Source organism: Xiphophorus couchianus, chromosome 2 (assembly GCF_001444195.1).
Source record: "Xiphophorus couchianus chromosome 2, X_couchianus-1.0, whole genome shotgun sequence".
Taxonomy (NCBI): domain Eukaryota; kingdom Metazoa; phylum Chordata; class Actinopteri; order Cyprinodontiformes; family Poeciliidae; genus Xiphophorus; species Xiphophorus couchianus.
The window spans coordinates 11,156,005-11,180,054 of record NC_040229.1 but is presented as its reverse complement, the minus strand read 5'-3'; the positions used below and the strand labels follow the sequence as shown (position 1 = coordinate 11,180,054).

The 24,050-nt window shown below is 36.0% G+C and overlaps 2 protein-coding genes and 1 long non-coding RNA gene across 5 annotated transcripts; 1 reads left to right on the top strand and 2 right to left on the bottom strand.

Annotated features, from left to right (window-relative positions):
* Positions 1 to 242: 242 nt before the first annotated feature.
* On the bottom strand, positions 243 to 15,276 carry LOC114154098 (gliomedin-like). 3 transcript variants are annotated; one of them, XM_028032900.1, is made up of 18 exons: positions 14,836 to 15,274; positions 12,328 to 12,379; positions 12,218 to 12,235; positions 12,034 to 12,096; positions 9,852 to 9,926; positions 9,189 to 9,272; positions 9,011 to 9,094; positions 7,703 to 7,783; positions 7,405 to 7,497; positions 4,167 to 4,256; positions 3,998 to 4,069; positions 3,849 to 3,911; positions 3,071 to 3,145; positions 2,564 to 2,644; positions 2,294 to 2,362; positions 2,053 to 2,175; positions 1,835 to 1,976; positions 243 to 1,232 (listed from the first exon to the last, which is right to left on the bottom strand). In XM_028032900.1, the coding sequence occupies exons 1-18, from the start codon at positions 15,133 to 15,135 to the stop codon at positions 770 to 772; spliced, it is 2,028 nt and encodes a 675-aa protein (XP_027888701.1). In that variant the 5' UTR covers positions 15,136 to 15,274; the 3' UTR covers positions 243 to 769. The 3 variants fall into 3 exon arrangements, with proteins under 3 accessions (XP_027888701.1, XP_027888710.1, XP_027888715.1); XM_028032909.1 differs by lacking the exon at positions 3,071 to 3,145; XM_028032914.1 differs by lacking the exons at positions 7,405 to 7,497; positions 7,703 to 7,783 and having other exon boundaries at positions 14,836 to 15,276.
* Positions 15,277 to 15,750: 474 nt separating this feature from the next.
* On the bottom strand, positions 15,751 to 19,713 carry LOC114159686 (uncharacterized). Its single transcript, XR_003598640.1, has 3 exons — positions 19,576 to 19,713; positions 19,208 to 19,291; positions 15,751 to 17,189 (listed from the first exon to the last, which is right to left on the bottom strand). It is a non-coding gene; the product is annotated as an uncharacterized LOC114159686 (long non-coding RNA).
* On the top strand, positions 17,381 to 23,639 carry cyp19a1b (cytochrome P450, family 19, subfamily A, polypeptide 1b). Its single transcript, XM_028041750.1, has 10 exons — positions 17,381 to 17,543; positions 19,133 to 19,323; positions 19,594 to 19,744; positions 20,488 to 20,642; positions 20,751 to 20,927; positions 21,010 to 21,124; positions 21,203 to 21,317; positions 21,390 to 21,552; positions 22,698 to 22,939; positions 23,014 to 23,639. Exons 2-10 carry the CDS (start codon positions 19,188 to 19,190, stop codon positions 23,266 to 23,268), a joined length of 1,509 nt encoding a protein of 502 aa, XP_027897551.1. The 5' UTR covers positions 17,381 to 17,543; positions 19,133 to 19,187; the 3' UTR covers positions 23,269 to 23,639.
* The last annotated feature ends 411 nt before the right edge of the window (positions 23,640 to 24,050 follow it).

The window sequence follows — 24,050 nt, the reverse complement described above, 5'->3', positions numbered from 1 at the left end:
TATTGTGCAAACTTTTTAAAAGTAATTTTAACCATGTTTAAAAAGTAGTATAAATTTTCTCTGGTTTTCTAATATGACTTGAGTTATTTTTAATTAAACTTGTTTCAGTTACTAAATGGATAACAGAGCCTTGCATAAGTGTTCATACTGCTTGAACATTTTGGCATTTTACTACAAGCACAAACCTGAAGGTTACACTAAAACAATATACCTTATAACTATGAAGTCAGAAAGAAAGAAAACACAGTTTTATTTTTTATTTTATTTTATATTTATGTGCTCCAGAAATCAGGTCCTTATAGAAGTAGCACAAAAAGAATCTCGCTGCTGAAAACTGAAGTTTAAACATTTTGGTCTGAATTCAGAGAAAAACAGTAAATTGTATATACTCAGTTACATTTTCTTGAGTAACTTTTTTTGGGAGAGAAATGTGATGGTTACAAACATGTATTTATTCTCTATTCTTCTATAAATCTAATCTCCATTTTTGTTCTGATTTGTGCTTTTAATGTATTTTTGTTTTAAATACTTCTCAAATTATAATTTGATCTTGTTTATGCTTAAGAACTCTTTCAGTTTCAACACACCTTGTTGTGACATCTCTGTGAGTATCTGGCCGTGCTTTGTAATCCAAGGAGAATGAGATGTCGCCATCAGTGAGCTAATGTCAGCAAAAAGCTCAATACTTCAACAGTTGCAAAACAGAAAAAAAAATTAAGATTTTATTTTTAAAGCACTTTTATAAAAATAGGGAACTTGTAAGACTTTTTTAGGTGTTCTTGAATTTAATCTTACATGTTCTCGCGCTTTTGTTGTCCCACATGTACAACAGTCTTTTGTTGGGATAATAGGACAGCATAGCTAAGGTACCGTCTCCTGCCCTTAAATCAAAACTTGCATCCAGATAACTCTGTGTCATCAAATCAAAGGCATATGTCACACGCTTGTCATTGTTATCGGTAAAATACACCACCCCGCACACAATGAAGGCATTTCCTGCTTTTGCTGAAGGATAGCCAGTGTTAATTATGGACAGCACAAAGAAAGCATCTGGGTCAAGTTTTGCCACCATCGTGTTACTGTCTGTATACGAGGCAAAGATGACCCACAGTCCGTTTTCATCCACGGCAAACTTGAAATAAGTCTTCGAGTTGTGGAAAAGATATCTCAGGCCCTTATATTTGCTGTTTGGCATTTCCAGGGAGCTTGTATTCTTTGTGTTCAAGGTAAACCTGTCGAACAAAAATATTTGATAATGGTTATATTATAGAAAGCCTAAAGAGATAACAGTGCCTTCCAAAAAAAATATTCATACTACTTGAACCTTTTCACTTTTTCTCAAGTTTCAACCATACATTTCAATGTATTTTCATGTATTTTATTTGATAAACCAATACAAAATAGCACATAACAGTGAAATTGAGCATTTTAAAAGTGTGGCATGCACACTTTTAATATATATATTTCCCCATATACCCTATATAACAACCACATTTTTCTCCACTTAACTGCAGGTCTTTTGGGGTTTGTGTCTAAGACAATTATTCTTTGGAAAATACCTACAGCTGACTCAGTCTGGATGGAGAATATCAGTTTTCAAGTCTTGCCTCAAATTCTTGGTTGAATTTAGAGTCAGACTTTGACTAGGCTACTTTAACTCATGATCATGCTTTGAGTGCTGGTGTGTTTCTGATGTGTTTCAACACATGTAGATGTGTGTTGAAACAGACAAGTTGCAGGAGAGTTCAAGATGAATGACGACTTTTGCAAAGCACATTAAATCTAAGATGTTCAAGTCAGAAAAGGGAAACGCATTTAAAATTAAAACACTTACTTCAAAAGATTATTTGTTCCTCCATTGTGGAAGTAAAATGAATTCTTATAAACAACATGACCACAGCCTTGGTAGTACTTCTCAATATCTATAAATTTCTGCTTGGTGTCCGAAATGTTCTTCAACTGCTTCAATTCACGACCTGGTGAAGTAAAAGTTCTTGTGTTAATGCAGGGAACTACACTTCAATCTAAGGAAATAAACTCTGAATATATGACCTGAAAAATGTTCTGCCACCCAGATCCGATCATCAGGCCGGGATGCATCCGACATCCAGGCTCCGAAGGTGAGTTGCATGTTAATAGACTTATCTGAACATTTGATGGCTTTAATGTTGCAACCTAAATAAAATAAGGCAAAAACTTTATGACTCTTTGGAAAGATCCAGTTTTTTTCTTGCAGAATACACATATAAAGGACCTCGATCCCTTTAAGATTATTTCAACAAATTGTTTATACCTTTTTTTGTCATTTTTTCATTGTCAGTTCCATTGCTCTTCTTGTAGGTTGGGACACGTTGGGAAGACTCTGAGAAGGGGAAGAAATCCACATTGTTAAAATAATGTAAAGTTATGGAACAGCTGTTTTAGATTTAACATTCAAGAGCTTGAGAAAGGATTGAATACCCTCTTTAAAGAATAAAAAAGTATCTTCCAAACAATTTGTGCAAAAAAAATAGAAAAAAACCTCAATAATAAATCTTAATGCCAGTAGAGGACAGATTCTCACCACTTTTCATTGGTTTGTCTACAATGTTTCTGCTGCTGTTCAAAGAGTTTCTTCTCTGACTGTCATCAGCAGAAGGTGAAGCTGTAAGAAAAAGAAATAAAGTAAATGCTGTTGTCTTTGCTGAATAAAACTAAGATTTTATGCCTCAGAGATTACTACTAATGCCAGAAAACATAACAGTTTTAATGAGATTTTACATTTATGCACATCAACCAGCATATTTACTGGCACTTGTGGTACAGACGTATTAAAAACATTAAAATATTTGGCAGTTCAGTCTCCTGCTGTTAATAGTTTTCACAACCCACCTTTTCCCAATAGGAAAACTCTCAGCATGGTTAACATGTAGATAAACATTTCTTTTTCTTAACATGAGAATTTTTTTAGCAAGAGTTGTTGATTCTAAAGAAATCAAAAGTTGCATTCAAAATATTGGTTTATAGATAGGAGTAAACACTGAATCTTAAGCTTAGTATACTTAATATACTATGTTTTCTCTTTTTTTACCATTTTTTACTCTAGTTTCATTCGTGACTGGGTCGGAAGTGAAGGTTTTGCTGCTTTGGTTAGTTTCACTCGATCCTGTGGAGTGAAAATAAATGCTAAATATTAAAATATCCTTTAATTAGAGTAATTTTAACAAAATAACTGACATATTTTTTTATTTTTAATAATGAAATCATTTATTTGTTTTACCTGGAAATAGTTTTAATGGCACATATGTTGCATTTCCACCATCCAAATCATTCAGAGTCCCATTGTTGTCATCTTGAAAAGGTAATGGATCTAGAAATAGTGAACTATGAAAGTTTAATATCTTAGATAGATGTGTATAAAGCAAAACTTAATTTATTAGTGTTGTTTTGTTTTTTTTACCCGATTCCAATTTTTTACTTGGAGGACTGTAAAACTCAGAAATATCTAAGGTGCTTTTGATGCTGTTAACTGAATGTTGTGTTGATGTTTCTGTGAAAGAAACTCAAAGTTTAACCCTAATAGATACACAGCAAACTTCAAATGCTTAAAAAAAAAGATTAAAAAACTGAAAACATGATTTTCTTTCACTAGAAGAATAGAAACTAAATTATTTAGGAAAAAAATTGATTGTGAAACACAAAATTATCTACTGAGTTCTCATGATTTCTAAAACATTAACGGGGATAAAAACATTTGGATCAACTCTGATATCAACCTCAAATATGACAAAACAAGATTTCCACGTGAATATCTTATGTTTTTAAAATATCAGCACAGATATTTTTACCACTTTATAAGATGTTTTTACCACTTTTGAAGCTTGTGTCAGTGATGACCCGTCCTCTGCTATCATTGAAGGTATCAACTGGACCTACAAATCATAGAAAATCACGTTTTACACATTTAATCTTAAAATGAATGTAAGTTGCAAGAAGGGGAGGTTTTAAAATTAAATACCGTGTAATAATTTTATTGGTCTCCCTGAATTCTCTACAGTCACCATTTCACCTTCATCAGATGGCTCTGGCTCTAACAACATTTTAAACAGAAAGAAGTTCAACATAATGTTTCCTGTAAAACTGGACTCAACTACAGAGAAAAATGTATCTTAATCTTAATGGTTTACCAGGTTGTATCTTTTCATCTGGATGTTCATATGAGCTGGAAACTATAAAAGCGTCTGTGGTGACATTAGCTGAATCTCGTGTTGGCTGTACTGAAAAAAAAAGAGATAAGGTTTAATCAAAGAAAATCTACCAATATACAGGAACATTTTACTAAATTAGAATTTATTTCATAATTAAACTCATTACACAAAGTCTAAAGATATTTTAAACTTTTATTGGTGTTAATTTTGATGACTATGTCTGAAAACTAGTGAAAACCAAAATGTTTGACTGAAAATGTAAAGATTACATAATGACAATGAAAAGGGATTCTAATCCAGAAATTTAGAGGGTCACTTAAGCTAAAGAAGCTGGCTGTTCACTGATTACTGTATCCAAACATGCTGAGAGAAAGTTGAGTAGAAGAAAAAAATGTAGAAGAGGATGGTAGACAAGCAATAGGGACAATAGCAGGTTTTAGAGTATTGGAAAACAAATTCTATTTAATTATTGAATACTGAATGTATTCAGTTAAATTGATTTACTGAAATAATTTGACATTTCAAATGTTTTATATATTTAAATGCACCTGTATATTTCTGTAATTTGACTTTAACACTCACATTTTATGTATTTGTTTACAGTGTAATTTAGACAGTTATTCTGCACTGATATCTAATATATCAAGATATTTTACCAGTTTTAACGCTTGTTTTAGTGTCTCTTCTGTCACTCAAAGTGTCTTTCTTCTGGTCTGTACCAAGTGGATCTGTGGTAGAAAATGATATGTATACATTAATCCTTAACCATTTTAATATGAATACAATCCACTAATGTAGACTTTTTTTAATTTACAAAGCTCACCCACCACTTAACATGTTGCCCCATCCTTCTGTAGCATTTGTTGCCTTTGAATCATTCAAAGTCCCATTGCCAACACCTTCATGAAATGGTTCTGGTCCTACATAAAATTTCAATAAAAGAAGTTTAACTGATTTCCTACAGAAAAACTCTGACTAAGATGAGGAAGAAAACATTTTTGGTTTACCAGGTTCACCTTGCGTATTCACTTGATTGTAAAATTCAGAAACATCAATAGCGTCTCTGGTGATATTAGCTGCATTTCGAATTGGTGGATCTGTAAACAAAAACAAAAAAACAGGGTCCAGTCCAGAGAACAGTTATCTCAGGTGTGTTTCGGTAAATGAGCACATTAGAGAAAAGTTAGCATATTTATTTATTTATTTATTTCAACTAATAAAGCTGAACTGAATTCATTACACACAGAGTGAGATATTTAAAATTAATCTGATGATTCTGGATTACACTTTATACAAGCCCGAAATCCAAAACATTCTAAATAGGACAATGATGATGCATGAAGCATGAAGATGAATAAGATACAAAAAGTAATGGCTAATGAAGGCTATCCATAGAGCATGCCATCTAACTATTTTCATGGAAAGTTGAGTGGAAGGAAAATGTGTGATTGAAAAGCATGCACAAGCAACCGTGGAGTCGCTCAGTGGTCGTCCTTTTACATTTAGGTAACAGTTTCTGTAACTTTTGGAAATCATGGCCTCAGAGTTTAGAAAACAGTTTGAAGTTTCTATGTTGTTTTTAAATATATCGCTCTGTACACAATGACTCTTCATGAGTGTAACTTTTTAAAAGTGAACTGGGGTGAGCGTGTGAAGGCAACTACATTTTTTAAGATGAAAATTTTATACACAGAAATTACTGTGCACCAGTTAGCAATTTGGCGTTTGCATCAATTTCATTTAAATTGAAAATACTGTATATGGCATTCTGTACATTGTATCGAATAAATTAAGACATTTTACCACTTTTAAATCTTGTTTTGGTGTTGACCTTGCTGTCACTGAAGGCATCAGTGTTTAGGATTTTACCAAGTGCTCCTGTAGTAGAAAATGATTAATTAGATATTAAATTTCAGCACAAAAAGTTGATGTTTTGAAGGTAAATGACCTCGTAATAATTTGATCCATCCATCTGTAACATTTTTACCCTCTGAATCATTAAGAGCCCTGGTGTGGTCTCCATCATCAAACAATTCTGGTAGTAGAGAAAATTTTAATAAAAAGAAATGTAACATGATTCCCCTCAGTAGTTCAGTCAAACAGAGAATAAAAGTTGTTTTCTTACCAGGATGTGTGCTTGCTTTTTGTTGATTGTCATATTCAGAAACATTAAATGTCTCTCTGGTGATATTATCTGAGTGTAGTATTGGTCTTTCTGTAAAAATAAATACAAGATTCAAGTATGGTAGCATTGAAACAGTGAAGTCTGAAACTTATATAAACAGTCTGTCTATGCAGCTTACACCATATACAGTATAGTATATAATATTAACTTTATAAATCAAATATTTTACAATTCTTTAATTGTTTTTACCGACACTGTCTCCTATTTCCTTGTAGTTTAGGATCTTTGATAAGGCCTTACAATACATCCTTTATTATTTGAACCAAAACTTTAACTACAGAACAGAAAACATAGAGGCATTTTTAATCACACTGTCATGTTTGTACCACTTTCGGAGCTCGTTTGCACCCTGCTGGCATTACAGGTGTTCTTGTTTTGGTCTTCACCAACTTCATCTAATGTAGAAATAAATGTTACACATTGTTTTTCAGTTCCAGTACATGACAACAATGAAAATGTCAAACCTACCGCTAATTAATTTAACGTCCTCTGTAACATTTTTAGAGTCCCAGTCATTTTTAGAAATCAGCTCTGACTCTATTGGAAAAAAAATAAAAAAATTTGTTGGTTTTTTTTGTCTTATGCTCTACCTTTAGATAAATCTCAGTGGTGGTATCTTACCAGGCTCACGTTTTGTGCCTAGTTGTTCCTTAAACTTTGAGCCATTCAGGATATTTTCAGCTGGATGAGGTGTTGGTATTTCTATAAAGAGAAATTAATGATTATCTGGAAGGGATGTTTACTTTTCATACAATTTAAACAGAATTACAGTTCTGTTATCTAAGGTCATCTTTGATACTCAAAAAAATGCAATACCGGGTTTAAAGTTTCTATGATGAAGTTTCTCAAAGTCAGTAGTGTTCAAGGCTTCTTTGTCATCATGGTCAACATTCGGTGTTGGTGACACTATAAAAACACAGTATAGATTTAAATTGTTTGATTTATAGCTGGATTTATACCAATATTTAATTTATAGCAGCAAGTTAAAATATAATCTGAGGAAATATGTTATGAATAAGCCCCAGAATTTACCTGTTGTCAAATGTTTTAACGTTTCTCTTCTGATTTCTGAGCTGGCGTTCATCCAGTGCGCAGGTAAATAGTCTGGACGAGGCGATACTAACTCTGTAGAAAACACAACTGGAATAACTTAATGCAAAAGAGACAGCGATGGCACAATACACTCTCATTGTTGGCCTAAATGATAAACGTCCAGCCCAGATTAGATTTTTTTTTTAGATGAAAATGACTGTAATAAATCTTCCAAATATGAATGAATCAGACTTTGCAGGAAATAACAGCAGACTTGTGTAATATCAGACCTCCTTACCACTTGTTGCTGTGCTATCAGTGACATCTGAGCCTCCAGTTGAAGGATCGATGTTTCCACCGGAGTCAACAGCTAGAAACACTAGGAGGCATTTCAATGCAACATTTTAAATATAAATAAAAATACACAGTGCCTCTCAAAAGTCTACAATTCCTGGTCTAAAAAAACAAACAAACATTTTACCATAATAAATCACTTCTAAACATTTTCTGCCTCTAATGTAATACTTACAATTCAAAGGAAAAATGTTAAAAAAAAAAAAAAGTATTGAAGCTCCTTCTTATTCAATTTTCAACAGCATGGTAGAGTGAAGACAGTGATCAGTTGAAAAAAGTATAAGAAAAACACAAACACTGTCCATTTCTCCTAAACTATCAAAAAGACAACAACACTGAGGGAGCTGCTAAAGCTCTTAACACGTACGGTTTATGTTCAAGATGTTACTGTAATCTGCTGCAGTCTGCACATATGAAGGCTACACAGTAGATGTTTCAAAACATCCAGGTTGGGTTAGGATCTCCAAAAAACTTGTGTGAGAATATGTTTCTGTCCGATGAAACCAAATGTTTCTAAAACATGTGTCTGGCCCAAACACAACACTGAGCATCATCACAGCAAAACACAGTGGTGGTGGTAGCATGCTTTGGGGTTACTTTTCTTCAGAATAAACTGGGATTTTTGTCAAGTTTTGTTTGAAAACTTTAGAGCGTCTGCTGTAAGGGTAAAGATGGAGGTGAATTTTATTTTTCAGCATCACAAGGAGTCCAAATATCCATCCAAATCAAATAAATAATGATTTCAGAAGAAAATTTAAAAAAACATTTTAAATAGTTGAACAAAAAATGCAGAACTAAATTTGGCTGAAAGTCTTTTGGGTGACTTCAAGAAGGCTTTGAGTAAGACATTGTTTCACTATCAGATATATTGCATGAACTGTGTGACTAAATATTACCAAATGAATATATAACCCTTCTATTAAACTTAAACTCTTATCTAAAGGTGCTTCAACAAAATACTAGCTTAAGGACTTGGAAACTTATTCAATTATTGAAACTTTTTTACATAGTTCCTGTTTTACATTTTTGTCTTTTAACACGTTTGTTTGTTTGGGGTTTTTTCTTGCTTAATTTTACAGGATACATGCCCCATTTTTACTATAAAAGTTCATGAAAGGTTATATTATGGTCTCACTTTTTACATCATGAAAAACTGGAATTTAACGGGTGTGTGTAGAGTTTGAGAGACACTGTGCAGAAAGGTCAACGCTGGATTTGTTTGATTAAAAGTTTAAAACAACAGATTTCTTACCTGGTGTAATTGGTGTCTGTGTGACATTTTTGGTTCTGGTATCGTTCAGTGAAACAATAACCTCTGTTTGAAAAGGTACAGATTCTAGAAAAACCGTCAGAATATTAGATTTTATTCTTAAGACATTATTACAGAATTTCTCAAACAGCCTCTTTCCCCTTTGTCAGTTTTTACAAACCGTGTTTTGTGTCCTGAAGCTTCACAGGTCCAGTAACATTCAGAACGTCTCTGGTTTCATCGCCTAGATGTGACGTAACTCGATCTGAGAGTAAAGAAATAAATTAAACATACTTTAGCTTGCATCTAAATCATCTTTATTAAAGCGTTTTAGTCAAAACTGTCTTAACAATCATGTTGTATTTTGTGCTCAAAGAATGTGTTGCTGTCCAGGAAAGAAAATTTATGATTCATTTAAATGAATTAATTAAAAGAAATTGCTTACTATAAAATATATCTAAATTTAGCTTACAGACAAAAAAAATGTTGAGTGATATATTTAGTTAAAATATATGACGAAAATAATTTAAATATTTAAAAAAATTAAACATCTAGACTTTTAGTTTGATCATTTTAATGGGTTTTTTTACATGTTAATTTGTTTTTAATTCTCTGTTTAGCACTTTGATTTGATTTCTTAATGCAGCCAGAAACTAAAACGTTTTGGCCAACTACAAAAAAATGATTTGACTATCTTTATAAATTTAAACCAATTATTTCTGGTGTTCTCCAAGCAGGTGTGGCTTAATAAATTTTTAATCGTTTGTTGGTTTAATTTCTTCTCTGTTTCTTTTCTTGTGTGAAGAAGAACCACATTGTTTTCTTTAATCGCTGCTGTTCTTACCTTTTGATTTATTTCTGTGATTCCTACTTTTTGCTTCAGTTGGACAACAAGCAGGACAGGGAGGACCAGGAGGACCTTCACAAAAACAAGTAGTCAGTATTAGGACACATAGACTCCTTAGTAAACTAATGCATAAACCATCATCTTTTACTGCAGTTGCATAATTTCACTCTGCAATATTTGCTACAGTTCTTCCCTACTGTTCTAATCACTGTGAATGGCAGCAAGATTAACTCGGGTCCTTGTCTAAGACTCTTTGCTTTTGACTAGGCACATTTGTTTCAAATAATTAAACCACAGTGAGAGTCATTGTCCACGAACAAAGAAAGCATAGAGCAGTGGTGAATCATCTGCCAATTAAAATAACTCCAAGATCACATTTAGGCCTCGGTAAAGGTCAGAGTTCATGAGTCAACAATAAGAAAAGAGTTCTGAGGAAAAAACCACTGCTGACCAAAGACAACACAAAGGTCCATGTGAGACTTTCTGGAAATATCTTGATGAATTTCAAGACCTTTGGGAAAATATTCTATGGACTCAAAAGGCAAAAGTGTAACTTATTCAAAAGAAGAGAATCCAGTCTGGAGTAAACCTAACAAGACATTTTGGAAAAAGAACATCATACTGACAGTCAAACATGGTGGTGTGATGGTCTGTAGCTGCTTTACTGCTTGAATAACCCCATCCATCCAACTCAACATTTACACTCACATGTTAAAATGACTGCAAACAGATGTACAATTATACAACTGTAAATCTTTGAAAAGCAGAAGTAGAGCCTCCTGTACAACCAACAAGCAAGTGGTTTCTGGATGGTAAGTCAACAACAAAACATTTGTCTTCCCCGGCAGTCATTGTACAGCGCATGCAGCAGTAAAACCAGCTGACCAAAGGTGCTGGAGCGCTGTTTGAGTTGCTAGGGGACGGGCTGGGCTTTATCGAGGTTGCTAGGTAACAGGTAATGCCAGCTGATTGGTGATGTAACATGTTGGAGGTTTTTTAAACTGTTCATTTTCCAGATACCAAAAAGCATTAACTTATTGCCAAAAACTGGCTGGGTGTCTTTTTTTAAGAGCTTGGTCTGTTTTTAGAAGCAGCAGAAAATGAAACGGAAGTACAAAAACGTGGAAAACGTAAATCTTGTACAATATGTTTCCTTCAAACTCAAACACTTTTGGATTAGGCTCTAGATTACCACCAAGTCCACATCTGAATGGTTAAAGTCCAGACTAAAAGCCTATTGATATGATGTTTCGTGACCTTTAACAGGCTGTTCATGTTCACATTTGGTCAAAAGTCTTCTACAGAAATGCAGATGACTCATTGCCAGTTATTGCTAATGATGGTTCTTGTTGCTGCTAAAGATGGTGCAAACAGTTCTTTGGTTTAGGGAGCTAGCACACTGTAAAACAAACGTATAAATATGGAAAAATTTGTATTTATATGGTAAAATTCTGCCTGTATTTTACCGTAAATCACAGATGGGTTTTTTTTTACAGTGTACTTTTAAACACGGTCAGGTTGGTTCTTTTACCTTAATAAATGAATTTCATTTCAGAACATTTTTTTGTTTAATCAAGTTATATTTCATTGATTTTGAAATTTACTTGACGATCTGAAACATCTAATTGTGACAAAAAATCAAAAATGCATCCATTTCCTTTGAACCGTCGCTCACTTTTAGAGACTTATTTACATCTCATGGTACACGCCAACTGTTTAAAATATGTTGACACATTATGATTATTTAAAACTGCCATAACAAAAGTCTAAACCACAAAAACAGGATGAGCTTGAGTTAACTGCTACTCTTTCTGAATCTTGTAAAACATGACAGGACATGACAAGTGCCTTTAGAGATTCAAAATGAAAGGGAGTTAACGCTGGATGTAGAAAATAAGTTGTTCACACGCTGCTTTTCTTGTTTACGTTGAATAAAAACGTTCCATAATTCGCATTCTTTAACTGCAACAAACAAACACCTCAGTGTAGTAAACATGCATGCAGCTGCAGACAAAGTGTCCTGCAGGCACTGAGTGGGATGCCCACATTATGCAATCACAGCTGAACAATGACAGACTGTTTGAAACATGGAAACAACTTTGGTGTCTGGGTTTCTTCATCTGTTTGGGCTACTGTTAAACACAAGGGCTTTCTCTGGATGATCTGATTAGCGTCTGACCTGGTCGTCCTCGTCTGCCATGTGGGCCCGGCGCACCCGTCGGTCCTGGTGGGCCTGGCACACCTGATACGCAAAAATACTCATTTATGCAACATTTATGCAACAGCAATACAGCAGTCCTTTACACAGTTGCTGTGTAAAGGAGTTACACAGCAACTCCTTTACGGAAGTGTAAGTTTGTTACCTGGGGGTCCAGGTGGACCTGAAAAAAAGGAGAAATAAAATTACAGTTAAGCTTTAAAAAGTAATAAAACTGCAAGGAAATAAGAGTGTATTAATATAAAATATTCCCACCAATTAAACAAAATCCTCTGGAGCTGTTGCACAGATCTAGGTAGGCTTTGATCTGAAACAAGAAAAACACAAAGACAATTATTAGAATCATAGCATCTACCAGAGGTGGGGACTCGAGTCACATGACTTGGACTCGAGTCAGACTCGAGTCGTTAAAATCACGACTTCAGACTTGACTTGAAGAAATGCTCAAAGACTCGGACTTGACTTTGACTTTCATGCCATTGACTTGGGACTTGACTCGACTTGAAGCTGTTTACTTGAAAAGACTTGATATTTTTTACTCAAAGTCTTAAAATTTAAAACACATTATTTATAAAGTGGCGTCATTAATTAATGTCACTCATTCCGCATCAATATGCGCAGACCGTCACTATGGTTTTCCTCTCTCCTAATGTATGTATGTGTACGTAGCTGCAGCACAACCAATCAAATTAACAGGATTTGGACGTTTAAAAAAACGCGGCAAAGCTACAGAGCTCAGGGAACGAAATACGAAATAACCGCTCGAATATGCTTCCGCGAGTAATTTCTTTTGGCTACGTAGGTTATGAACTTTCGACTAAAAAACGAACTGCAACTTGTAAAACATGCAAGAAGAGAATATCGGATGGAGATGCCACGACGTCCAACTTTGTCCGGCATTTGAAGCTTCACAAAGATCGGTAGGTGGCGCTTTTCTTTTGCTGTAAGATAGCTGACTTTAGCTAACTTCGTGTTAGCATGTGTACTCCGGGTTAAATTGGTGATTATTTACCATAAATCCGGTCCTTCAAATGCCTCCACAAATAATGTGCACCGTGTTAGCTCAGGAAGCCGGTGGATAGTGAGCGGGGCTCCGGAACAGAAAGCAGATTCTGGACCTGAACACAGGGAACAGAGTCTCTCTGTCCCATCATGATGATGAGCCGGGTCTAGTATCATCTAAGGATGGTTGGTGTGTTTGAAGACATCTACGTTGGGAAATTATATTGACAATATATTGTTTTGACAGGTCAGAGAAAAGAGGAAAAAACTGCTGTTATGGTTCTTTGTATTGTGCTGTGGCAATGTCAGCATTTTCGTCTTTTTTTATTGAATATCAAGTTTAACAGAACTGGGCAATAAAGTGGTCCAATTTAAAAATGTTTTTTATACTTTGTGTTCAGCTACACATGTTCTATCATTTGAGATAAATACATATTTTAAAACGAACAAATGGTCTATTATTTGAATTTTATGTATAATTGCAAATTTTAAAAAAAATAAAATAAAAACGACTCGAAATGACTTGAAATTAAAGGTTCCTGACTTGAGACTTGACTCGACTTTTGCCTGTCTTTACTTGACACTTGACTCGGACTTGAGGACAGAGACTTGAGACTTGCAACACAGTGACTTGGTCACACCTCTGGCATCTACTGTGATTAATCTGCTATTCAGATAATCAGAATCTTAACACTAAACATTTCCAAGCATAATGTTCCTAATATAACCTGGCACACTTCATGTGTTCAATAAAAGCTGATGAAATGTAGATTTGTATTAGTAATTTTTACACAACTTTTATATCTGCAAGCATTTTTCACTCAGGTAGATCAAATTAACTTCAGTAAAACAACAACTGAACCATTGATCATGTCAAAGCAGCTTTAAAGTCGTATATATTTCCCCTTTGAGGAAGTGCCAAGTCTTTCAGGGTATGAGCTGAGAAAACAGCAGGCATGCTCCGCCACTCTGTGTTTTATCCAGGGAAGCATTAAAACACACACCCCTCCAAATCACTGTAACAGACTCATGCATTCTTTAAGCAACACACATAGCTGTCTTCTGCCAAATGGGAAAACAGACAAATTTTTGTTACTTAGAAATAACTGCTGAAACTCTTGGAAAACTGTCCCATTCAGAATTAGGTTTTTGATCTTTTGATCACATACCAGATGAGATTATGACATATACTAGTTATAAAATGTTTGCAGAAATATCAGACATGGTTTTATGAACTGTTTGATTGATTTGCCTGGTTTTAGTGAAATCTGAACTACATTACTGACCATGTATGTCTATAATAATTATACTGCCTTACCATTTCATAATATGTTAAATCTTACTTAATTACCATCAACATTCATATTGTTCTTAGAAAACATGCTATTTGTAATATGCTTCTTTAGGACACTAGTAGTCACAAACAAAAGTGTAATTTGTATCACTAAACTAATCCCATTTTTTTGTGTATTTACATTCATTGATACTCTCGTTGAGCAATCAGTGAATAAAAATAGTAAAAGATAACAGTCTCAACAACATATCATTAAATGGAATCTATTGTGTAAACAATAAATCAGAATTGTTATCCCTTAAATGATAAACAATACGATAAATGCCCACATTAGCACTTTTTACTATAACCTGGTCCCACGCGTTTCTCCTTTTAAAATGTTAATGAAATGCTGTCTGTGTGTAAAATAGATAAATATTAAACAGTAAGTAAACAAGGCTCCATGTGCAAGCAGTGAGTTATCTTACAGGAACCACAGAGTATGTGACCAGCATCATCTTGTCCTGCTCTCCCTCCTGGTTCCGTCTGCTGCGCCGGAGTTTCCTCAACTCTCCAGTCTCTCCGAGTTCATCTGGCAGCAGTTCTGCTTGCCGCCTGCAGCACTGTGCCAACTCCTGCATCTGGGACTCCAGCCTGACCAGCTCCTCTGCCAGCTCCTTGTGCTGAACCCACAGCAGAACCAAACCTGCACAGCCCAGAAGCAGCAGCACAGACATCCCCACCAGCAAAAGTTTCCACGCGGGAAAACTTTCTCTCCTGTCTTTCATGTTTTTGGTGCGCCGTTCCCCGCTCCTCAGCTGCACGGATATCTGATCTCTGAACCTCACCAGCACACACAGCACATATCTGAGAGGCGGCCAACAGATGAGACGTCACACTCAAGCTACTGGAGAGAAATAAACATGTCAAAATGTGTCCGTGAAACTACAGCGCCAGTCATTGCGCAACAAGCATCTGGGAAACATTGCCTGATTTAGAAGCAGCTATAATGGGCATATTTTAAGAATGACATCCCACTGACAGGGTAACACGTCTCATCATTCTAGTGCTTTTCCTTTCAATATTATCACCAGCACAACCCACTGAAAATGCTTTAGAAGTGGAGTAAACAGGTTTGAAACAAGGAGAACACTGTTAGAGTCAACAACAGAGCTTTGTGAATGACGGACTGTTTGGAAGGACGTGTGGGTGTCAAAACATCCCTTTTCTCTCCCATATTTTCAAATATATAGCGCTGGAAAAAGTAAAGAAGACACAAAGATATCTAAAGAATATCCAAAATGAGAGCGTAGTTTTCAAAATATTTAATGTATTAAGGGGAAAGAATCTACCTAAACAAAACTGGTTCAGGTTTGATTAGCTGCTAGATTTAGCTGCTTATTTTAAGTAAATAATTTCTTAATATTGATTAAAAAAGTACTTAGCAGATAAATTAACCCATAACATCGGAAAAATGTCTTGTTATAAGTGAAATAATCTGCCAATGAAACTAGTACTTTTTCATCAATCTTTAGGAATTATTTACTTGAAATTAGCCTCTATATCTTAGTGAAAAGTTACTGTTAAGTTAATTTTGTCTTATTTCAAGTGTGCTAAGATATTTGCACAAGAAACTAGTGCAACAAATTGTGTTGTTGCAGTGTAATAAAATTGCTCCACAAGAGCGTCTGCAACCCATCCAGGAGGTGAAAAACTCAGAACAACATGGAAACCACTGAAAACCTTCATTGCCTCAGTGAAGGCCACTGTTCTTAGTTTAGAGGTAACAAAAATGGCCCCGAGGCAAAAATAACATAAATGTCCCGAGTATTTTTGGGAAAATATTGTATGAACTTTTTGAAAGGGGTGTCCTATTATGTCTGGCTCCAAACCAACACAGCACTTTAGAAAAAGAACATCATTATAGAAATGGCAGTGTGATACTCACAAGGTGCTTTGCTATTTCAGCATTTGGACGGCTTGCTGCAAAATTATGGAACCATAAATCCATCTCTCTATAAATCCAGAAGGAGAAAGTTTGACCATCGGTTTATAACCTGAGATGAGTAGCAGGACTATGATCACACCAGCTCACCTCCAAATGGCTAAGTTTAAAAAAAGAAAAAGGTTTGTAGAGGCCTGCTCAAACGATTGGCTTTAATCCAATTGAAATACTGCTGCATTGCCTTAAACAAGCTGCTCATGCATGAATGTGGTTGAATTTAAACAACTGCCAGATGTTGCAAAGCCTTGATGAGAGTTGCTGCTGGGAATGCATTACTTTTCCAAACAGGGTCAGGCTGATTTGGATGGTTTGTTTTCTTTTATGCATTTGAAAGTGGCTATTTACTGAAGTTCTCTTTGTGTGATAATAAAGTTTGATTAATGATATGAAATGCTTAGGTGTGACAAAAAAGAAATCTTTATGGGGGAAAAACTTTTTCACACCACTGCAGCTCTTGAATTCCAGATATTAAATAGTTTCAGCTGCAAAGAGTAAACCAGGTTTATTGGGGAACAGCAGAGCTGAATAGCATGAGACAAATTAGGAGCATTTCTGGTGTAGAAAAGCTGAAGGACAACCTTTTCTGAACTCAAGCTTTTTATAAGTTCTCTATTCCTTTTAAAGTTTGTTGCAGAAAATAAAGCGGTAGTTCAAAGGGAAATTCAATACAGATGAGTCGATCTACTTACTATGCATACATATATTTTCAATTGTCTACTTCCCTCCTTGAATTTCTGGGCAAGTCCCAGTTTCCTTTGACAAGGGTCAGTCTGACCCAGCTAATTCATTTCCCCTTGAAAAGCCTCCTTGGTTGATGAATTGGACCGTGTGGTTTTTCTGCACAAAAAGCGGAAGAAAAAAAACACACACATCACACAATGCTCAAAAAAAGAGTCGATCCTTTTGCATTCACCTCAATAATAATGAAAAAAACCTGTTCTCTGTTCTTTTTCAGGCTAATTTATGCTTTAGACATGCACTGTCTGACCCCGCTGGCAGTTCACTGCCATGTAACAGTCCTTGTAACCCAAAAGTGGCAAAGTTTCCAAGCAACCAGTGGAGCGAAGGCTTTACCAAGGATTTATAAACACTCGATTCACTGTGATTTATGTGGTGGAGGAATGTAGACCACCTTTAAAACGAGCGGTGGGAGTTCTGCAGCTCCTCAAATCCCACTTCTCAGGAGAGGAGGTTAGTAGCATTTCTTTAATTTTACTCATTCTGCTGTGTTCTGTTCTATTGTAGCTTGTTTTATTTCACCATTTTCTATTTTGTTTAATTGGAAACTAATTTTAGAAACTGTTTTACACTAAGCAAGTTATCCAGATAATCAAATGGTTTCATTTTATGGGTATCTGCAAATATTATGTATTATGTACAATTAGAAAAAAGAATTGTTTTTGTTAAAAATTCTGCTACCAAAAACTAACAAAGGTTAGTTTTGTTAGAAAGTCCTTGCATAAACTAACTTTTCTTTTGTTTTGTTACATTTTTTATGCTTTTAGAAAGCATAAAAAAAGTAATGCTTTCTGAAAAAGCATACGTTTTCTTTTTCAAAATCTTTGCATGATCAAGTAGTTTCCTCTCAGATGCAATTAGACACAATATCTGCATCTCAACTTTCATACCACAAGAAAGTGCATGCAATTTTTTTAGCAAATTAATGCCTTAGCATTTTCCAAAATAACATTTGTTTAATTGTGTATGTGAACTGCCCAACACTACTCGATTTATGTAAAAAAAAGAAAAAAGAAAAGATTTATAATCAATTATCTGTGTCACTGTGTAAATTAAACAATATAGAAACTCTATTAATTGGTTGAAACTAGAAAAAAAGCAGAACAATACGTAAAGGTTGGGTTTAATGCAGAACACTAAATATGAAACAAATGCAAATAAAGATGTAAGATATGAAATCTGCCATGATGGGCCTACTTTAGTTGGATAAATACAGATAAAGTTGGAGACACTTTAGCTCCAGACCTGGGGAAAAATCTCTTAAAACTCTGAGTGTGTAAATTATATTATGGTCTGATAAAACTGAATCTCAACTTTTTCAGTAACAAGTTTCACATCACCAAAAGAAATCCAAAGCCTGAAACACGGTGGTGGCAGCATTGTACACTGAGTTTACCTCTTCTTAGAAATGGGGTTTTTATCAAGTTGTATGCAGGTGGATGAACCTTTGGATGCGACTCAGTTCTGCTTCAAAATCTGGTGTCTAACACACCAACTTATGTTTTCAGTGTCTGAGTGAATCTAAGCTTACATTAAAAACAGGAAAAGAACGACTTCCTGAGTGAAAATTTAAAGTTCAACCCAGGATTTCCTAATCTTCAGATGAACTATAAATCTGTGGGGCCACTTGGAAATGGTTGTGGACAAGAAGTTCGTTCCAAATCTGACAGTTTTGAGCAACATCTGCATACCAAAGTGAGAAAATCCCTACAAACCCTCAACACTAAGCGCTTATGCAACCAGGTTGCTGCACTGGTTTGGTTCATTCAAACAGATTTATTTCCCCATTGTATTGCACAGGATGCATGTCACATTTTATATGGAAGCAGTTTTTACATGATTTATTGATCTTACTTACTACGCCACAAAAAAGGAGGCAATTTGCCAGGGGTGTGTACACCTCCGAGATCCACTGAATGAAGTTCAGTGTCAGTGTGTTTTGTTACCTCCCAACACTGAAGGACAGAAGGATTAAAAGAGAGGAAGAGGAGGGCTGGTTTATATGTTGGTTTAAGGAGGCTTAAACTCTTTCTAACCAACAGACGGCAGCAAACTTTCTTCATTTTACACGACCGCTTTGGACGAATAGAGGAGACAATGTTACCAGAGATCCTCACAACGATGGAGGTTTACAGTCTGTGTGGAGTCACCCCCGTTGTGCTTCTTCTTCTGCTGCTGCTGCTGTTTCTGCTCATCACCACCTGGAGCCAAACACAGAGTTCACACATACCAGGTACAGTCTGAGTAATTCAGAGAAGAATGGTTTCATTCTGCAAAACAGTGCAATAAACTGGTGAATAAATCTTCATAAGAATAATTGTGACTACAAATAAATCTCAAAATTTGAAAGGGAAAACTGCATTTTTTATTCTTTGCAAGAAAATAACATTTGTGAATTTGTTTAGAAATTAGGAAGAGAAAGTGATTTTGAAAACCAGCCACAGTTCAGAAGCGTGAACTGAGATCTGCTGCAAGACTGACTTACAACTTCTCTCTGCTTTAGGTCCCTGTTTCTGTGCAGGACTTGGTCCAATCCTTTCTTATAGCAGATTCATTTGGACCGGGATTGGAACAGCCTGCAACTACTACAACAACAAATATGGCAGCACCGTCCGGGTCTGGATCAATGGGGAGGAAACCATCATTTTCAGCAGGTAAGTGTTTTGACATGAAAAACAAGAGATATTCACACAACAGATCGAGATAAGTTACAATTTATTCATATATTTTTAATGCAGCAGCAAGATTTTGCACTGATGAAAAATTATTTGAGTGAATATTTGTCAGAAAAAAAACCTTCCACATCAACGGATATTTTTTAACAATAAGTAGCACCACGATCATTTAACTTAACACAGTGAGGAAGATTGCAACATGAAGAAAGAAAATCCTGCTGTCAGGGAATTTCACAAGTTTTTTTTGCAATAAATTACAAATTATAGCCAATTAATTTGATCACAAAACATCAAAGTATCTGAGTTTTGATCAAATTTAAATCTAAGGTTCAAAAGTCTGTGTAATTTGCTAGCTAATGCACTTCTCTGTATTTTGTGCATTTAAACATTGCAGCAACCTATACAAAGTTGCAAGTTTTATAAGAACAACACGTGTAAAAAAACAAACATATAGCAACAAATGATCAGAAGTGCAATTAAATTATTTTTACCTCTCTGTTATTAGCGTTTCTATGATAGGCAGCCATATTGGATTTTGAGGTCGAGGAAAGGTGAGAAACCTCCAACTTCTGGGCACCTTTTTGTTATTCAATTCCAAATGTGGATTGACTTCGGAGTAAATTGTCACATATCAAGTAGTGACAATGTGTCACAAATGTGGAGACAAAAAAATAAGCATTAAAAACAAATTAAATAAAAATAAATGCTGGTTTCTGCTGCAGGTCCTCTGCAGTGTACCACGTTTTGAGGAGCCCTCACTACACATCCAGATTTGGGAGCAAAAGAGGCCTTGAGTGCATTGGGATGGAGGGGAGGGGTATCATTTTCAACAGCAATATCCTACTCTGGAAACAAGCTAGGACGTACTTCTCTAAAGGTAACAACCTCTGGATTTTAAGCACATTTCAGAGTTTGGTGGTAAAATGTTTTACGACTAAACCGCTGTTTCACTGAGTTACTGCATATTTTTGTGTTGATGTCGCAGCTCTGTCAGGCCCCAGCCTTCAGCGGACCGTGGGAATCTGTGTGAGCTCCACAGTCAAACACCTGGACCACCTCCAGGACATGACCGACCCCTCTGGACATGTGGACGCCCTCAATCTCCTGAGAGCCATCGTAGTGGACATCTCCAATAAATTGTTCCTCAGGGTTCCTCTCAATGGTCAGTTGCTTTATTCAAACTTTGCATCTTTCTTCCAAACGTCTTGGCTGAAAATGTGCAATTCTTCTTTTTTTTTTCTTAGAGAAGGAGCTGCTTATGAAAATCCATAACTACTTTGAAACCTGGCAAACGGTTCTAATCCAGCCTAATATCTTTTTCAAGATCGGATGGCTTTACGACAAACATAAAAAAGCAGCGTAAGAGCCTTAAATCATGACTTTAATGCCACATTTCATTTGAGATTTGATCAACTTTCTATTTTGCACCACTAACAGCCAAGAGCTGCAGGATGCAATGGAGAGTCTGCTCGAAATCAAAAGACAAATCATTAATGAAACGGAGAAGCTGGATGACGACCTTGACTTTGCAACAGAGCTCATCTTTGCACAGGTCGGTTTCTTCTGCTGTCCACATGACGGAGGTAACTCTGAACTGTAGTTAGATTACTTGCTGTCCCAACAGAACCACGGGGAGCTCTCTGCTGATAACGTCAGGCAGTGTGTGCTGGAGATGGTGATCGCAGCTCCCGACACACTCTCCATCAGCCTCTTCTTCATGCTGATGCTGCTGAAACAAAACCCGAAAGTGGAGCTGCAGCTTGTGGAGGAGATGAGCACCGTTTTGGGTGAGAGAAAATGCTCCGAGTCACAATTAATGGACTTTGTTCTGTCACGTAAAAGTTACACAAGCAGTGCTTTTAGTTAGCAAAGTAATTCTCATTTTTGTCGAATTACAACAACAAACCTCCGTGTTTACTGAGTTTCAGGCACAAAATAGTCCATAACTGCAAAATGAGAAATAAAAGTCCGCTTTAAATCTGTATGTATGCTTTGTTTAATATTTAAGTTGCCTGGAAAGTGGGAACTCTGAGCAAAGTTTCACACCAGACCCTAGGTAATGGCGCAGTCGGAATTTCAAAATGGCGACGCCCATACACGTTGTTTGCATTAGCTCTTATGAGCATAATTTTAGGCTTTACTTTCCATAAGCAAACACCACTTGTAAGTTTTTCAGTTAACAGTCGGAGGCGTTACATTGATGTTAGACACACTTTCACATGTGTATCATCCTGTAAAATAAACATGTTTCCAATTTCCATGATATCTTACTAGTGTTAATGCGAGGGGCGGCCATATTGAGACGCTAAGTCCGCCTTTATAACAGTCGTAAACAGGGGTAGTCGGTGTTGCTCCCAGTCTCCCAGTAGGAAATCTGTCTTGCGGGGGGTTCCAGTTGATTTTTCTGACTATGAAGTTGGAATTTCCCATAACTGAGTACAACTGGAACGCAGCATTATTCTCCCAGTACTACTATGTGCCCTGATTAAAAATGGTGATGCCTCTGTCTGAGTAAATTTGATTTAATCCAGCTGTTCAGAGAAGGCCTTGGACATTTGTTAGAGACTATTTGTGAACAAACAGCAGCATGAAGAACAATGAATAAAACAGGCAGGTCAATAATAAATATTTAGAGGAGTATGAAGTAGAGTTGGGTTATAGTAGGACTATAACTATAACTGTAAACATACAACCAGAACTGCAATGAAATGTAGAGAAAGAAATATAAAAGGTTGTTCTCCAAAGGACTGTTTGATACAAATATACACTACAGTTTTAAAATAAAAACCGGAAATTAATGAATAAATAAAACCATGCACATATCATCTTCTAGTTCTTAATTATGCATTGCTTTATGTTGGTTTGTCACATCAAATCCCAGCATTGAAATTAATAGCTTCAGAAATGTGAAAAGGTGGTCTTTCATTTACAGATGAAACAGCTACGGAAAACGTCGATTATGAAAGACTAAAAGTGATGGAGAAGTTTATTAATGAATCCATGAGGTTTCACCCTGTGGTCGACTTCACTATGCGGAAAGCTCTGGAGGACGATGACATCGAAGGTACCAAGATCAGGAAAGGAACGAACATCATCCTGAACATCGGACTCATGCACAAGACTGAGTTCTTCCCCAAACCCAGAGAGTTCAGCCTGACCAACTTTGACAACCCGGTGAGTGTAAACAATATGTGACTCTGAAGAGTGAAACAAACACCAGTTGATCCTTTACTTCCTCCGCCTGGCAGGTGCCCAGTCGCTTCTTCCAGCCCTTTGGCTGCGGGCCTCGCTCCTGCGTCGGCAAACACATCGCCATGGTGATGATGAAGGCCATCTTGGTCACCCTGCTCTCCCGTTACACAGTATGTCCACGCAAAGGCTGCACTGTGAGCAGCATCAGGCAGACCAACAACCTGTCACAGCAGCCTGTGGAGGACGAGCACAGTCTGAGCATGCGCTTCATCCCCCGCAGTCAGAACCAAAGCACCATCAGCTCTGAATAATGAGGAAGTTCTCACCTTTCAGATAACAATACCCAACTAACGTATTAGTGCACCGAGTTCAAAGAAGGTAGAAGATACATTTATCCCCTTACAGATGTCTTCTCTTTTTGCTTTTTGTCACACTTAAATGACAGATCCAACAAACAAAGGTATTATCAAATGAAGATTACCTGAGTAAATAAAAAAGCAATTTTTTAATAACGATTTAGAAACCCACTTGTGAAAAAGCAATATCCACCTAAATCTAGTCACAACAATAACAACCTTTGGCAACGACTGGTGCAATGAACCTTTTTGCATTAACTGACAAAGAAAAATAAAGATAATTATTTTCTTCACAACAGACGTTTTTCCCAATGATGCAATAGGCAGGTTAGAGACATCAGCATCTTTTCTGGTGAAAATCAACAGCCAAGTTGCCTCGTTTAGAGCCAATAAACAATAATAAAGGCTTGGAAAATAAGTTTAGATAATACCAGAAAAGAATCGCGAGTCCAAGTGAACGGGTTTCATTGCAGAACTGTTATCTCACCTAAATTATAGCAATAACAACATGTTTAAGTTTAAAAAGAATGACTAGTCCACTCCACAAACTTTCAAAAATCTGCTTGTCCAATTTAGAGGTATGAATGAGGTATGCAAGAGCTTGAGTTCACAAACTGATGGCTAGATATTCTCCGTATGATTTTGTTTAGTAGAGATTAGAAATCATGGTTCAGCAAGTCGTAAAGGTCTTTTCCCCGCCATGTTTCAGAAAGTTCTCAACCTGGAAAGCAATGTTT

What these genes read in the sequence shown, in the direction of transcription:
- LOC114154098 (XM_028032900.1), bottom strand. Translation starts at nt 15,135, where the DNA reads ATGAAAGACAGGAGAGAAAGTTTTCCCGCGTGGAAACTTTTGCTGGTG. An exon ending in TGGCAGACGAGGACGACCAG is followed by an intron (nt 9,927 to 12,033) that starts GTCAGACGCTAA and finishes GTTTTTGTGAAG; the next exon opens with GTCCTCCTGGTCCTCCCTGT. An exon ending in TGAAAAAATGACAAAAAAAG is followed by an intron (nt 2,176 to 2,293) that starts GTATAAACAATT and finishes TATTTTATTTAG; the next exon opens with GTTGCAACATTAAAGCCATC.
- cyp19a1b (XM_028041750.1), top strand. Translation starts at nt 19,188, where the DNA reads ATGTTACCAGAGATCCTCACAACGATGGAGGTTTACAGTCTGTGTGGA. An exon ending in TAGGACGTACTTCTCTAAAG is followed by an intron (nt 20,643 to 20,750) that starts GTAACAACCTCT and finishes TTGATGTCGCAG; the next exon opens with CTCTGTCAGGCCCCAGCCTT. An exon ending in CCTCAGGGTTCCTCTCAATG is followed by an intron (nt 20,928 to 21,009) that starts GTCAGTTGCTTT and finishes TTTTTTTCTTAG; the next exon opens with AGAAGGAGCTGCTTATGAAA.